This window comes from Linderina pennispora, assembly GCF_002104995.1.
Source record: "Linderina pennispora strain ATCC 12442 chromosome Unknown DL89scaffold_4, whole genome shotgun sequence".
NCBI lineage: Eukaryota > Fungi > Kickxellomycota > Kickxellomycetes > Kickxellales > Kickxellaceae > Linderina > Linderina pennispora.
In genome coordinates, this window is record NW_024468252.1 from 881,565 (window position 1) to 894,252 (window position 12,688).

Genomic DNA, 12,688 nt, shown 5'->3' on the forward strand with positions numbered 1-12,688 from the left:
ACAGAAAAGTGGAGTTTCTCAGTGAAGTGGCTCGTAGCCGCCAAAAATAGACTGGCTCGGCCAGTGGCCCTTGATGGCAACCTTGTATGCAAGATGGTGATGTAAACTGTTGATTCCATACTGGGTATACCGAACAAGACACTACAGGCCACTAAGAATCTTCGCCTGCACTGCATTCTCCGCCTGCCAGACGCTGATTTTGTCCTGGCTATCGCGAATGGTCTTGAGCAGGAACTGCACGCGGCCTTGGAGCTCACATGGAATGCCAGGTATGATGGTGGGCGGCGACTGTGGAGGTGGGGCTGTCCTAGCATGCGGTTCACGCTTTGGATCCTGCTTGGGCTGGCTGGGCCGGCCAAACACCCACCCGAGCCACGACCTTGATCGACCAGACGCAGACTCCTTCTCGCTCTCGGCCGCCTCGGCCTGCAGCTGCAGCTGCCGGATCACAGGGCTGTTGCTGTTGCTCACTCTAAGAGCATCGGCAAAGAACATCTCCGCCTCTTGCGTGATGGTGACTTCATCGCCGTGCTTGGTGCGATCTCTGCCGGACCACGACGAGCTCCGGCCCCCACCCCCGCCCATGGCTGAGATCATTGCCAAGCCGGACATCAGCGCCTTGTGCGAATCCACACTGGCGCTAAACACGTTCATTAGCGAAAGCTCCTCCTGGGCCTTTCGGATTTTGGCAGTCTCGAGCTCGATGAACTTCTTGTTCATCTTCACCGACATGGACGAGGCAAATCCTGGATCATCCAGAATGCGCTGGAACGCTGCCTGGAAGATAGGGCGCCCGGGCTTAATCCTCGACGGACGGTCGTTCTCGTACTGCATGCTGATGAGCTGGGCCTCTTCCAGGCCAAGCAGCGCATTGTCCTTATCGACAAACAGCGTCGAATTGCGGATGCGGTCGTAGCTGACGCTGCCGTCGCGAGCCAGCTCAGTCAGCAGGTACCAGAACTGCTCCGGCGACCACGTGTGCTCGTACTGGCCCACCTCGGCATCGCCCGAGAATGCGTACTTGCGGATTTCGGTGATGGAGCGCTGGATGATGTCCTCCAGCGACCCGTCGACGCTCTCACCCGCCTTGACCTTCTGCACAAACACCTCAAGGTCTTCTAGTCGCCCGCCCAGGATACCGACGGCCGCCTCCAGCTTCTCACTCGATACGGCATCCAGCTGCTCTTCATAAAGGGCAGCTTCACGCTCAGCATCCTTGCTGCTGATGCGGTCGTCCTGGGGGAGCTGCGGCGCCTTAGGGCTCTAGCTGACTCTGCAGCATCAGCAGGGCGTTCATTGGCGATGCATCGTCCAGCGACAGCAGGCTGACAGCCCGCTGCGGCTGGGCACGCTGGATATCACGGTACCCGCCGATCGAATGGGTGGTTGCGATGACATGGGCCAGTCCCGACTCAACCATGCTCGCCTGCCCACTCTAGCATGACGCCGTCGACCATCAGGTCCTTGTCCTTGACGTTCTCCAGGATGATGATGGGGAATGTCCTCGGGCGGCAGTAGATCGTTTCTGCCCAGCAGGTCGTCGACATTCTCGTCCGCAATGGCGCCCCTGGATCCAACATGCCCCTCGCGAGCAATCTTTTTGGTGGTGAATCAGGCGGTCACGGCGGATCTTGGTCAGCACCAGTGCTAGACAATCAAGAACCTTGCGCGTCTGCGACTCGGGCGTTGCCGAGATACCAGCCTTGGATCCCGTAGTAGCCGCTACCATCAGATCAATCATGTTGGTAATGCTGATGATTGCGCTGAAGATCGGCCAGTACCCGAGCTGCTTGGCCAGCAACGCCATCTGCTCGATCTCAGTATGCACCGACGACAGCTTGGCCGCGTCAATAGTGATCCGGTACTTTTTGTTGCGCGTGGCATTGCGCACCAGCAGTGTCTTGCCAGAGCCGTGGGGGCCAGAGACCACAACAAAATTCTCAGGCGGCTCGTTCAACATCGAGACCAGCCTCTCCTCCTGCTCGACGCGTGCCGACCACATCGACACGCGCTCACCTGTCGACGTATCGCGCCTCAGCATGTCCCACAGGCTGAAGTCCTTGCGCAGCTTGCCGATAATCGGCAGGCGAGAGATGTCAAAGCGCCTGGTGATCTTGTTCTCGACAAAGAACTCGCGGATCGGGTCAAACACAGCGTAGATGGCTGCTATCAGTGCCGCTGCTGCCAACGGGATGGTGAACTTTGAGTGCGATTTGAGCCATTGCAGAATGACATTTTCGTGGTGCATCTGTATGTACGACAGCAACAGCTTGGTATCGCCCACTGTATCTCCGTGGACGCAATTGCGCGCGCTGGTGGCAGACCGCAGACGCTGGAAGTGCACATTGGCCCAGCGCGGCGTGTCCTTGTTTGACGACGGCTGCTGCTCAATGTCCAGAATCCGTCCAAACGGCCTGAATTCTCTAAACAGATCTTCTACAGACAAGTCCTTGCCAGAGAACTCGACCTTGACCTTCTTCGACGGCAGCAAACGCACAATGTCCTCGTTGAATGGAGTCCCCATCACCGAAAAGACCCGTGCTGGTTCAAACGTATACCACTTGCTGCCCGATGTTGCCTGCACGTGGGCATTGATAGTGTCCACTAGGTCCTGCGCAGCCTTTTGCGCCTCTTGGCCGGTGGTCGGACCAGTGATTGTAAAATACACGATGCTGCCACCGTCGCGCTGGTGCGGCTCAACCATGTCCACAGCAAAGCTGTTGGGCAGTCCCTCAGGAAGCAGCGCCAAGACCTTCTGCCGCATGGTGTCAATGTTGCGTGACATAATGTATGGCCGGATATCAAATGACGACATCTTGAGCGGAAACACCTTGTCGATAAACAGGCCGGCGCGGTACTTTGCTGCACCCGTAGTCTCGTCGGGCGAGACTTGCTCAACATGGATGTCGCGGTGCTGGATACGGGCCATGAGCTGTCCATGGTAGAGCGTCGCAACCCAGGCCCGCCGAACAGGCCGGATGCCCTTATGTAGTATGTTTCGCGATAGCATTAGAAACTGAGCTTGAATTTGGAGAAGAGCAAGGCCAAAACTGGTGGCTCTTCGTCACGGCATCTGCTCGCCAGAAGCATTCGGCTGTGTCTTGGCACCCGGCTCGGCTCGCGGACTGACAGTTCCACCAGCCCCAGAAAACCAAAAAAAAAAAAATTAGAGCGTCGTCCCGGCCGCTTCTTGCTCCAGCTTGTCCATCGAATTTTATCTTTACTCTCTTCATTTCTTGCACAATGGACGGCTACCTAGACAGACTCTCGCGCACCTTTTCCGACCACCGCGTGCAGCTAGTGACAGCGGCAGTTGCTGCCTCAGCAGCGACGGCCAGCGCCATGTGGGGCACTCGGCACATTCAGCGGCGGCAGCGTGCGCGCAAGCTCAAGAAGGAGTCGATTGACCTGCTCTCCCTAGGACGACAGCACTGTCTTTGGCGACGACTCGCAGACCCAGTCCACGCCTCTTCTCGAGAAGGGCGCGGCAGGTGACCAAGCACACGCCGATCTCGTTGACGCCAAACGAGGAGTCACTGATCCGCGAGCAGCTAGCACGGCACTACGCCTTCCTGGGAGACGACGGCATGAAGAGGCTGCGCGACAGCTTCGTTGTTGTGGTAGGTGCTGGTGGTGTTGGGTCGTGGGCGGCGACTGATGCTGCTGCGCTCGGGGGTCCAGCGCATGCGCATCATCGACTTTGACCAGGTCACGCTGAGCTCGCTGAACCGCCATGCTGCGGCGACACGGTCCACAGTGGGAATCTCAAAGGTCGAGGCGCTGCGGGCCAGCTTTGCCGACATTGCACCGCATGCCAAGATCGATACCCGCGTGTCGCTGTTCAATGCCGATAACGCCGACGAGCTTCTGGGTGGCGAGCCAGGACTATGTGCTGGACTGCATTGACAACATGGATACCAAGCTTGATTTGATCATGTACTGCAAAAAGCACAATCTGCCGGTCATTAGTGCCATGGGCGCTGGCATGAAGTCCGATCCGTCGCGCGTGCAGATCGCTGATATCGGCGACACATTCGAGGACCCGATGTCGCGGGCTGTGCGGCGTAAACTCAAGAAGATAGGGCGTCGAGAGCGGCGTCAAAGTCATCTATTCGACGGAGAAGCCCGGCAAGGTCGGTTTGGTGTCGCTAGGCTGAGAGCCAGCAGGAGCAGCCGGGCGATTTCTCGGTGCTGCCTGACTTCCGCGTGCGCATCGTTCCCGTGCTGGGCACCATGCCGGCCATGTTTGGAATTGCCATGGGCACGCATATTCTGACCGAGCTGGCTGGGTTCCCGACCGATCCTCTAGCAATCAAGGGCCGCAACGCGCTGTACGCGCGCCTGCACCGCGAACTGGGCAACCGCGAGGTGAAAATTTCGCTGAGCGGCGGGACAGCACCAGCTGTGGATGTCCCCTGATGACGTTGGCTACATCCTGGAGGAGATCTGGCGCGGAAAGAGCGCCATTTCGGGCAGCACTGACAAGTTAGCCCTGGTCCGCTGGAAGCGCGATTTGCCGATGACGACACACAACTGCATCGTCATGACCAAGAAGGAGGCCGACGAGCACGAGAAGATCGAGGGCAATCCAGAGGATGTCTACCCGGCCGGCATTATTGCGTTTATCAACGAACGGTTCGAGGAGGAAAGGCGTCTCAGCCAGCTGCGCTAGCAGCCCTATAGAGTCTGTAGTTCTCTGTCCTGAGGTCTTTGAGCAATGGATCTATTTATGGCACTGTGAGACCTGAGTTTGCTAGGCGCAGTCCTCACATACAGATCGATGGTTTGTGACGTCTGCACACGTCATATTTGCACAGCCCTATTCGCCACTAGTTTGTGAGATTGGCTAAGGCATCTCCCGGACTGTGTCGGGTTTCCGTTGACAAGGGGCTACTCCTTCGGATCTGGGCACGGTTTCAAAAACAAATATTTGATCGAGGATATTCGGCCCAGCTGTAATGCAACACGCCTGTGTGCAATGGTAACTCGGTCAGCGTATTAGCAGCGATAAAAGCCAATGTGCGCCTGGCAAGGCACGTACGGGATCGTATAAGGCAACCTGTTGCGCACATCGATTACATGTGCTATGCTACCCGGTTCTTCCATGTTTGGGCTGCCATTGCTTGAGTACCACCTTGCTGCTCGGCCATGCAAAAGCCAACACCGAGCGTCAAGGGTACTGTCGAAAGGGTTGGCGTTTGCTGCTTAAACACGGGCGACTTTGGTGGTACGGCCACCGATCACACCAATTATGCAGATCGATATCTGTCGACTTGTGTCGCTGGCATATGCTTCTGCATACCTATTAAATACCAGCTAATCCATGCTGTTGGTGACTGGCGTATTTGCTATTAAATAGCTCTGTGGCAGGCCCCGCCTCGGCGTATACAGTGTTTACAGCGGAAACCGGTGCCATATGACAGCCGAGCCTTTTCGCTCAGCAAGATCGGCACGGCTTTCAGATGCCAAACTGGCGGAATTAGAACAACTGCTCGCCCGACTATAAAACGGTGGCGCTCGCTGAGCGCCTGCGGGCGTATGCATGGGCCATTCAGCTTTGCTTCATTGAACCTTCCCTTTTCCTCATTAGCCACTCGGACTTTTTCGCAATGGTTTCTTCCCCATCAGGACAACTCGACCATCCGTGGGTTTACATCACCTGCCCACGACGTTGACATGAGCAAGATCCTGGAGCTGGAGGAGCTCGATGTCAATCTCTACCGTAGCAAATACCTGCGCAAGCCAGTGCACGCGCGCGGTGTGTTCGGTGGCCATGTCGTTGGCCAGGCGCTCGTCTCCGCTACAAAAACCGTCTCGCCAGAGTACAAGGTGCACTCGCTGCACTCGCATTTCCTCCTAGCCGGCGACAACACCGTGCCCATCATCTACGAGGTTCAGCGTGTGCGCGACGGCCGGATCATTTGCTACCCGCGTAGTGCTGGCCAAGCAGCACGGCAGGGGTATTTTTACTTGCACAATTTCGTTCCAGCGGCCTGAAAAGTCACAGCTGGTGCACCAGTACGTTATGCCGGATGTGCCGCAGCCCGAGAGCATCCCGTCGTGGGGAGAGGTGTACAGCAAGGCCAAGGACATGCAGGATCTGCCTGATCGCTTCCGCGAGTATCTGGCGCTGCGCTACGAAGAGCCGCTGCTGATTGACGTCCGCCGCGTGTCCAACATGGACCCGAAGGACATGGTTGAGCCGAAGGCGCTGCCGCCGCGCCAGCTCATGTGGATGCGCGCCACCGAACGGCTCAACGGCGACCCGTCGATCCACCACTGCGTGCTGGCGTACTGCACCGACCACGAATTCCTCGATACCTCGGTGTTGCCGCATGCTGTCAGCGCCTACAGCCCGGACCGCCAGCTCAACATGATTGTCAGCCTGGACCACACTATTTGGTTCCACGCTGACTTCAGAGCCGACGACTGGCTGCTGTATGAGATGGAGAGCCCGTATGCCGGCGGCGGCCGCGGCCTGTCGTTTGGCAGGGTGTATACAAGGGACGGTCTGCTGGTAGCCTCGATTGCCCAGGAGGGCGTGATCCGCGCAAACATCAGCGGGCCATCGGACGAAAAGCTCTTTGTCAGTGCGCCGATCACGGAGTACACACCAGCCGTAATTCCCGACAGGCGACGTGCTGCAAAGCTCTAAGACATGTAAAGTGATTTTTCAACGGTTCATTATGAAAGAGTTCACTGAGAAACTATATACGGGGCCAGCAGGTTGTGCGCACACTTGACCACCGGGTACTCGCTCGAGTCCTCGCCCAGAGTCCTGAGCATGTCTTCGACCTCAATAAAGATCTTGTCGGCAAACTCGGCCTTGCACGGCTGCCGCCATCCACACTGGTCAACCATGACAGAGTACAGCGAATCTGCCTCGTCCCTGCTGTGCTCTTCAGAATACAGATCGTGGATTCCAGCGACGATCGGCCTGGAACACGCGCACAACCAGGCCAAGCGACGGCTCAGTCTGGTCGCCTGTGGTCTTTTAGTGCTGCTGGCCAGATGCTGAGCACATTGGCAATGACTGGCAATGTGTGGGCCTGGTCGACTGCCTCCATCAGCAGGTCGCACAAAAGGACGCGCAGCCGTTGGATGTCCTGCGCCAGGAAACAGAGCGCAGCAAAGATTCGGGCCAGAGAGCAGGTCGCTGCTACGGTCCGGTCACTGCCACTGATGGTGCGCTGGGCCAGCAGCCGCATCAGGTTGCCAAAGAACTGGACCCGGTCGCACTTGTAAGCAAAGATCCACACCGCCATCGCCACATCCGACTCGAAGCTGCTAAGGCGCCTGGGGACATGCCCAGCGATCTGGTTATCAACGACAAAAGCGACAGGTCGCAGGCAGGCCGCTATCGCTGGCGGAGCCCGGGGCCAACAGCACCTTGCCTATACCCGGGCTAGCCATGTGCGACGAAAGCGTCTTCAGAAACTCCGCAGGGTCGACCTCGGGGATCTCGCCAGTGATCTGGAGCAAAGACGCGTGCAGCTTCTGTGGAGTCTTCTGCAGGATGCTGAAGAAGCGTTTGGCACGGTTGGCGCTGCTAATGCGCTTGTCCTTGAGCAGCCGCTCAATTGACTCGACTGTCTGCTCCGTGCCGCTTGCTTGCTTGGCTGAAGGGACATTGGCTGTCTTTTTCTGCACCGCTGGCACGCCGTTTTGCTTGGCAAGGCTGATGCTCGGAACCTGCTTGGGCCGCTTCGCCAACACTGTGCCCGACTGAGCAACCTCCTCACCCACATCCTGGGCCCGTTTCCTAGGTGTGATCGGCTGTAGGGCTGGGCGTGCATCATCGACTGCTGGCGGCACGGAGTGCCCAGCACCATCACGCAGATGCATAATCTTGACCTGCTGTTCGGTCACAATCTCCTGCAGCGCCCGCTTCTCAGTCTCCAGCTTTTCGACCTTTGCCCTCAGCGCAGCAATCCTCGACATACAGCGCCTCGTGCTTCGAGCTATCAGGCTTCGCCTCTGCCTGTGCCTTCCGGCCACGAGCTCCTTGGGAGCCCCCGCGACCCGCAGTCGCTGTTTGAGGTGCTGCTGCTGCTGATGTTGCTGCTGCTGATACAACGCCTGCGGCTGCTGAGCGTTTCGAATTTGACGAGTGCCGCAGCCGCATCGGCCGCTCATTTGCTGCCTCCTGTGCTTCCTTCAGCTCGCGCTCCAGCTCTGTAGTCCTCTGCACCCTGCTCTTCAGATCCGACTCGAGGGCAATGATCTTCAAATCAAGCTGCGCAATTGGTGCTGGCAGCGTCGGTAGGCGATATGTTTGCGTTCGACACCTCGGCAGCTATTTCGCTGTGGCTGACCTCGGTGCCCTCAGTGATGTGCAGGGCCGTCTCCAGTTTCTCGATCTTCTGGTCGCGCACCTCCAAGTCTGCCTTTAGCTGGTCGATTTCGGCCTGCAACGTCGCTACCTTGCCACGCGGTCTGCGGCCGCCTTCGGGGTTCTGCTTGCGCTCGAGCTCCTCAACCATCACTCCCAGCTTGCGGATTGTCTCGTCTTTGTGCACAGCGTCGACGCGCAGAGTAGCCACTTCTTCGCGCAGCTCTTCTACAGCCATATCGGCCACATCCTCGATGGCTGCTGAGATGGCCTCGGCTGCGGTCGACGTGGACTTTGGCCGCGGGCGTGTTTTTTGCTTTTGGTGTTCCTTTGCATGCTCCTTTGCCTTGGCTAGCGCCGTCTCAAGATCTGCTATCCGCTTCTCATCGCGCTTCATGGCCCGTGTGTACTTTGCAACCTCTGACCGGTGCTCCGATCCGCGCGCCTTGTTCTCCGCCTTGGCCGCTGCCTTCAGCTCATCAATCTCCATTTGCGCGTCCTGGTAGCTCTTGGTCATGGTATCGAGACTGGCCTTGAGCTCGGCCGCGTTCTCCTCGAGTTGTGATGTGCGCATGGTCAGATCCATCTCCAGCTGCATCAGGCGCTCTTGCTCCTGCTCCAGCTCCGCCTCCTTGCTGGCCAGCGCCAGCCGGTGCCGCGTCATCTCCTTCTCCTGGCGGTCCACAAGCTCGGCCTGCTCGCGCGCGTACTTTGCCTGGATACTGATAACCTCGGCTTTGGTCGACGACCGGATCGAATCACGTGCGATTTTGAGCGACTTTATCGATCCTTCCTTTGCCAGCAGGTCCTTCTTTAGCCGCTCAACTTCCTCCAGCAACGAAGTGTTAGGTGACTTGGGCGGTGCGCCAACGCTGACTGCCGACTGGCGGAGCTCCGACACCTTCGCCTCCAGATCCTCCTTCAGGCCGCGCACACGCGACAGCTCGCGCTCGCGCTGCACCAGCAGGGAGCGTGCATCGTCGGTCTCGGCATTGGCCTTTGTTAGTTCGCGGTTCTTTGACTCCATGTCGCGCTGCAGGTTCTGGTACGCTGTGTGTTGTCGCTTCGCCTCATCGCGGCACTTTGCGATCTCTGCCCTGGCCGTGGCCAGCTCCTTCTCCTGGTCATTGAATACCTTCAGCAGCCGGACTGGTGTTTACCACTGCCTCTTTGAACTGCCGGATATTCTGCGCCGGCACGCTGACTGTGACATTGCTGGAGTCTGTGGCTGTGTCTGCTGGGCGATTCCCGCTGGGTGTGTCATTGCCGTCCTGCGCTGGTCTGTCTGAGGGTGCTGGCGACTGGGTGCTGGCTGAATCGTTGGCGGCCTTTGACTCTGGGCGCGTCCCGACATCCATTTTTTTTTTCTTCCTTTTAATAAATACACGAATTACCGTACGAAATGGTTTTCGAAATAAAAAAATTACACGCCACGCTTGCGAGTTTGTAGCTTTTTCTTTTTACCAGTGGAGCGACTCGGCTCGATCGATTTCGCGCCTCCTTTCGTGGCAGCTTGTTAGGAAAATTGGCAACCCACCTTTTTCTCCTCCGATAATTCAGCTTTTTTTTTCTTGCATTCAACAAACTCTATTCAATGGCCGGGCCAAAGCAAAAGCCAAAGGGGCTGAGCCGCGAACTGACGTCCCTATACCTGGAGAACCAGCCGGTGCCTGTGGCGCTGGACCAATTCCGGGCCAAGCCAAAATTCGGCACCAAAGCAGAGCGCTGGGTGTGGCGAGGGTTCAAGAGCAGCGCGCGCAACGACGACCTTGTGCTGCACCACTGGACCAAGGCCAACGAGCAGTTTACAGACTACTTCTACGCGCGGTACAATGCAAAGACGAAGCCGTGCCAGTACACCGATGACGAATACACAAAGCGCATTGAGCCATTAGACGCGGCGTGGACGCGCACAGAAACGGACTACTTGCTGAAGCTGTGCGAGCAGTTTGACCTGCGGTTCGTGGTGATACATGACCGCTACTACACACACCCGGAGTGTCCGAAGGAGGGGATGAGGCTGGACCGCACGCTGGAGGACTTGAAGGACCGGTACTATGCGGTGAGCCGGGTATTGACGCAGAGCCGGGCACAGCAGGATACACGCGATCTGGATGACCTGCCATTGCAGGCAACAAACAAGCTGGCTGATGACCTGGCGCTGCTGCGGTTCGATAAGACCAAGGAGCAGGAGCGAAAGAGGTATCTCGAGGCACTGTTCAGACGCACCAAGGATGAGATTGAGGAGGAGGAAATGCTGATTGCCGAGGCACGGCGCATCGAGGCTAACGAGCGGCGACTGGTGCATGAGCGCGAGATGCTGATCCAGTCGCATGTGCTGTTCGATGAGGTGCCCGCCGGAGATGTGGGCCCAGCAGTCAAGGTGCAGTTCTCGTCAGGCTCAGATCTGCCGCTGCAGAGTGGAGTGGCGACTCCACTGGGAGAGCACGGCCGGGTGCGCAAGGGCGGGCCTGATGGGTCAGACACGGGCAGCATCAAGTCTATAAAGCGCCACAAGTCGTCGCACAACGTGGCGGGCAGACATCGGGCGGGCTCGCAAAAGGCCGATGCGCACCATGGAGCACCCAAGCTGAGCACCAGCAGCGTTGATGCCGGTGGACGTCACCGCACGCCCTCATCGCCGGGGCTGGGCAGCGCACCGCGTGTGAAGGACGAGCGTGGCTCGATGCCGCCCGAGTTTGGCAAGCTGACATTTGCCACTGAGGAACACCTGGTGGATCCGGCAATCTCGTATGTGAGTATCGGGGAGGGCGAGACCGTGGCTGTTGCGCAGCGCGATACCAAGCTCGGCCCTGGCGTGTTCCTGCGGTCTGACAAGCTACACCCGATCCCCAAGAACAAGCTGGAGGCGGTCAAGGATTTCATGCACGACCTTGGCCTCAGCAGCCCGAACACAATCTGGCCGCGGCCCGTGATGGCCACGCCTGCAGTGTGCGACCGCTTCGACAGCCTGCAGTCGACAATCATCCCGCTGCTGGACTGCAAGAAGACCGTGGACAAGCTCGAGACCGAGGTCCAGGTGCTGCGGTCGCGGCGGCGGCTGCTGGTCAACGACATCGGCGAGGCCAAGGCACAGGCCATTCGTGAGCAAACTGCCGCCGCTGACGCCAGCCAAGATTGCCGAGGCCAGCCGGTCGTTGTCTCCGGCAGGTCAGCGAGACGCCGCTGGCGGGCAGACATAACCGCAAGGGCAGCTCGGCCAGCAGCCGCAAGAAGCACCGCGACTAGGCTGTTTTTTGTTGGAAATGGGACATGTTTTATTTGCGCCTTCGCCGAATAAATCTATGGAAAGTCTGTTTTTACAGCCGGAGCCTGGGGATGCATGTAATATCCCACACTCGCAGGTGGTGGCGACTGTGCTGACAGTGAGAATTGAAAGGCCGCTTTGTGTGACACGGAAATGCCATGTTCGATGCGGCCCTGCTTATCTTACCCATCAGTAAGCGCCCAGATAGGGGTAAAAAAGCCGGCACCAGTTGCTTACCGCAATGGTGGCTCTTCTTTTGGCTCTTTTGGAGGGAGGCGGGCCCTGTTAGGCAGCCAGGAGCATAGTCTGCGCCTGCTTTCCGCTCAGCCAGAATGGTCGACACGACCTGCTCCAGGCCCATGCGCCCAATGCTGGCGTTATCCTTGAACCGATTGACGCAAAAGTCTTCGACCCTGCTCGCAAACCGCGACATGGCCCCAGCGGCCTTCACCTGCGCGGACTGCACAAACACCGTGTGCTTGACGTTCTCCGGATCCGGCTTGTACACGATGTGCTCACCGACCGACAGCAGGTTGCCGAACGTCAGGTTCTGGCTCTGCATGGTCAGCGTGCGCTGCTTCGGGTCGACCTCCGAGTACTCAAGCACGTACGAGACGTCACCGCCAAAGAGCTTGCGAATCAGAGTTGGCACGTTCTGCTTCACCATGATGAGCCGTTCCATGCGCAGGATGCCGGTGGTTTCGTCGAGCTCCTGGTTGATGACCTCGACGTGGCGGACGTGCGGCGTCTTGTCGTTCGGGTACTTGCGCCAGTTGGCCAGACTCACTGTGTCCCAGTCGTGCTTGAAAACGTGTGTGGCCTCGAAGAGTCTCATTGTGAAGGGCTGTTGAGAAATTAGAGTAGTGAATGCAGATAACGAGAGTAATACAAGAACAGAGGAGAAAGCACGCCCAGGGAGAAAGACAAACCGACTCTGCTGGCACCAGGAACAAAAGAAAAGACGATACAGGGAGGCGAGAAGAAGGTGCGGTGGGGACGGTTGAGCACAGGCGAACCGTCTTTTATACCATGAATGTGAAAGAGTCCACTTCAAAAAAATTTCGCACCCCAACGAAATCGCGCACCGG

At 58.0% G+C, this 12,688-nt stretch overlaps 6 protein-coding genes across 6 annotated transcripts; 3 read left to right on the forward strand and 3 right to left on the reverse strand.

The window, feature by feature from the left end:
* Positions 1-29: 29 nt before the first annotated feature.
* On the reverse strand, positions 30-3,039 carry DL89DRAFT_266479 (uncharacterized protein). Its single transcript, XM_040887090.1, is given in 4 exon segments — positions 30-1,184; positions 1,273-1,426; positions 1,446-1,525; positions 1,624-3,039. 4 exon segments carry the CDS (start codon positions 2,927-2,929, stop codon positions 142-144), a joined length of 2,583 nt encoding a protein of 860 aa, XP_040744971.1. The 5' UTR covers positions 2,930-3,039; the 3' UTR covers positions 30-141.
* Positions 3,040-3,189: 150 nt separating this feature from the next.
* On the forward strand, positions 3,190-4,735 carry DL89DRAFT_266480 (uncharacterized protein). Its single transcript, XM_040887091.1, has 7 exons — positions 3,190-3,398; positions 3,430-3,459; positions 3,482-3,643; positions 3,880-4,057; positions 4,083-4,142; positions 4,168-4,368; positions 4,397-4,735. Exons 1-7 carry the CDS (start codon positions 3,244-3,246, stop codon positions 4,670-4,672), a joined length of 1,062 nt encoding a protein of 353 aa, XP_040744972.1. The 5' UTR covers positions 3,190-3,243; the 3' UTR covers positions 4,673-4,735.
* Positions 4,736-5,591: 856 nt separating this feature from the next.
* DL89DRAFT_266481 (Thioesterase/thiol ester dehydrase-isomerase) lies at positions 5,592-6,703 on the forward strand. The gene is made up of 2 exons (XM_040887092.1): positions 5,592-5,899; positions 5,937-6,703. Exons 1-2 carry the CDS (start codon positions 5,677-5,679, stop codon positions 6,653-6,655), a joined length of 942 nt encoding a protein of 313 aa, XP_040744973.1. The 5' UTR covers positions 5,592-5,676; the 3' UTR covers positions 6,656-6,703.
* DL89DRAFT_266482 (uncharacterized protein) lies at positions 6,664-9,726 on the reverse strand. The gene is made up of 7 exons (XM_040887093.1): positions 9,493-9,726; positions 8,289-9,467; positions 7,940-8,236; positions 7,390-7,911; positions 7,023-7,316; positions 6,931-6,991; positions 6,664-6,899 (listed from the first exon to the last, which is right to left on the reverse strand). The coding sequence occupies exons 1-7, from the start codon at positions 9,688-9,690 to the stop codon at positions 6,697-6,699; spliced, it is 2,754 nt and encodes a 917-aa protein (XP_040744974.1). The 5' UTR covers positions 9,691-9,726; the 3' UTR covers positions 6,664-6,696.
* Positions 9,727-9,880: 154 nt separating this feature from the next.
* DL89DRAFT_266483 (uncharacterized protein) lies at positions 9,881-11,635 on the forward strand (the record flags this gene model as incomplete). Its single annotated transcript, XM_040887094.1, has 1 exon — positions 9,881-11,635. A coding segment is annotated over exon 1 (1,655 nt), but the record flags the coding sequence as incomplete, so codon positions are not given.
* Positions 11,636-11,673: 38 nt separating this feature from the next.
* On the reverse strand, positions 11,674-12,435 carry DL89DRAFT_321783 (MSF1-domain-containing protein; the record flags this gene model as incomplete). Its single annotated transcript, XM_040891302.1, has 2 exons — positions 11,674-11,915; positions 11,947-12,435. 2 exons carry the CDS (start codon positions 12,433-12,435, stop codon positions 11,886-11,888), a joined length of 519 nt encoding a protein of 172 aa, XP_040744976.1. The 3' UTR covers positions 11,674-11,885.
* Positions 12,436-12,688: the final 253 nt, after the last annotated feature.

Coding starts and splice junctions, on each gene's coding strand:
- DL89DRAFT_266481 (XM_040887092.1), top strand. CDS start 5,677: ATGAGCAAGATCCTGGAGCTGGAGGAGCTCGATGTCAATCTCTACCGT. Junction 5,900..5,936: donor CATCATCTACGAGGTTCAGC/GTGTGCGCGACG, acceptor CTACCCGCGTAG/TGCTGGCCAAGCAGCACGGC.
- DL89DRAFT_266480 (XM_040887091.1), top strand. CDS start 3,244: ATGGACGGCTACCTAGACAGACTCTCGCGCACCTTTTCCGACCACCGC. Junction 4,058..4,082: donor AGGACCCGATGTCGCGGGCT/GTGCGGCGTAAA, acceptor TCAAGAAGATAG/GGCGTCGAGAGCGGCGTCAA. Junction 4,369..4,396: donor GCGAACTGGGCAACCGCGAG/GTGAAAATTTCG, acceptor GCGGCGGGACAG/CACCAGCTGTGGATGTCCCC.
- DL89DRAFT_266479 (XM_040887090.1), bottom strand. CDS start 2,929: ATGGCCCGTATCCAGCACCGCGACATCCATGTTGAGCAAGTCTCGCCC. Junction 1,526..1,623: donor GGTGCTGACCAAGATCCGCC/GTGACCGCCTGA, acceptor CCTGCTGGGCAG/AAACGATCTACTGCCGCCCG. Junction 1,185..1,272: donor CGCCCTGCTGATGCTGCAGA/GTCAGCTAGAGC, acceptor CCCTTTATGAAG/AGCAGCTGGATGCCGTATCG.
- DL89DRAFT_266482 (XM_040887093.1), bottom strand. CDS start 9,690: ATGGATGTCGGGACGCGCCCAGAGTCAAAGGCCGCCAACGATTCAGCC. Junction 9,468..9,492: donor GGCAGTTCAAAGAGGCAGTG/GTAAACACCAGT, acceptor CGGCTGCTGAAG/GTATTCAATGACCAGGAGAA. Junction 6,900..6,930: donor GCGCGTGTTCCAGGCCGATC/GTCGCTGGAATC, acceptor TGTATTCTGAAG/AGCACAGCAGGGACGAGGCA.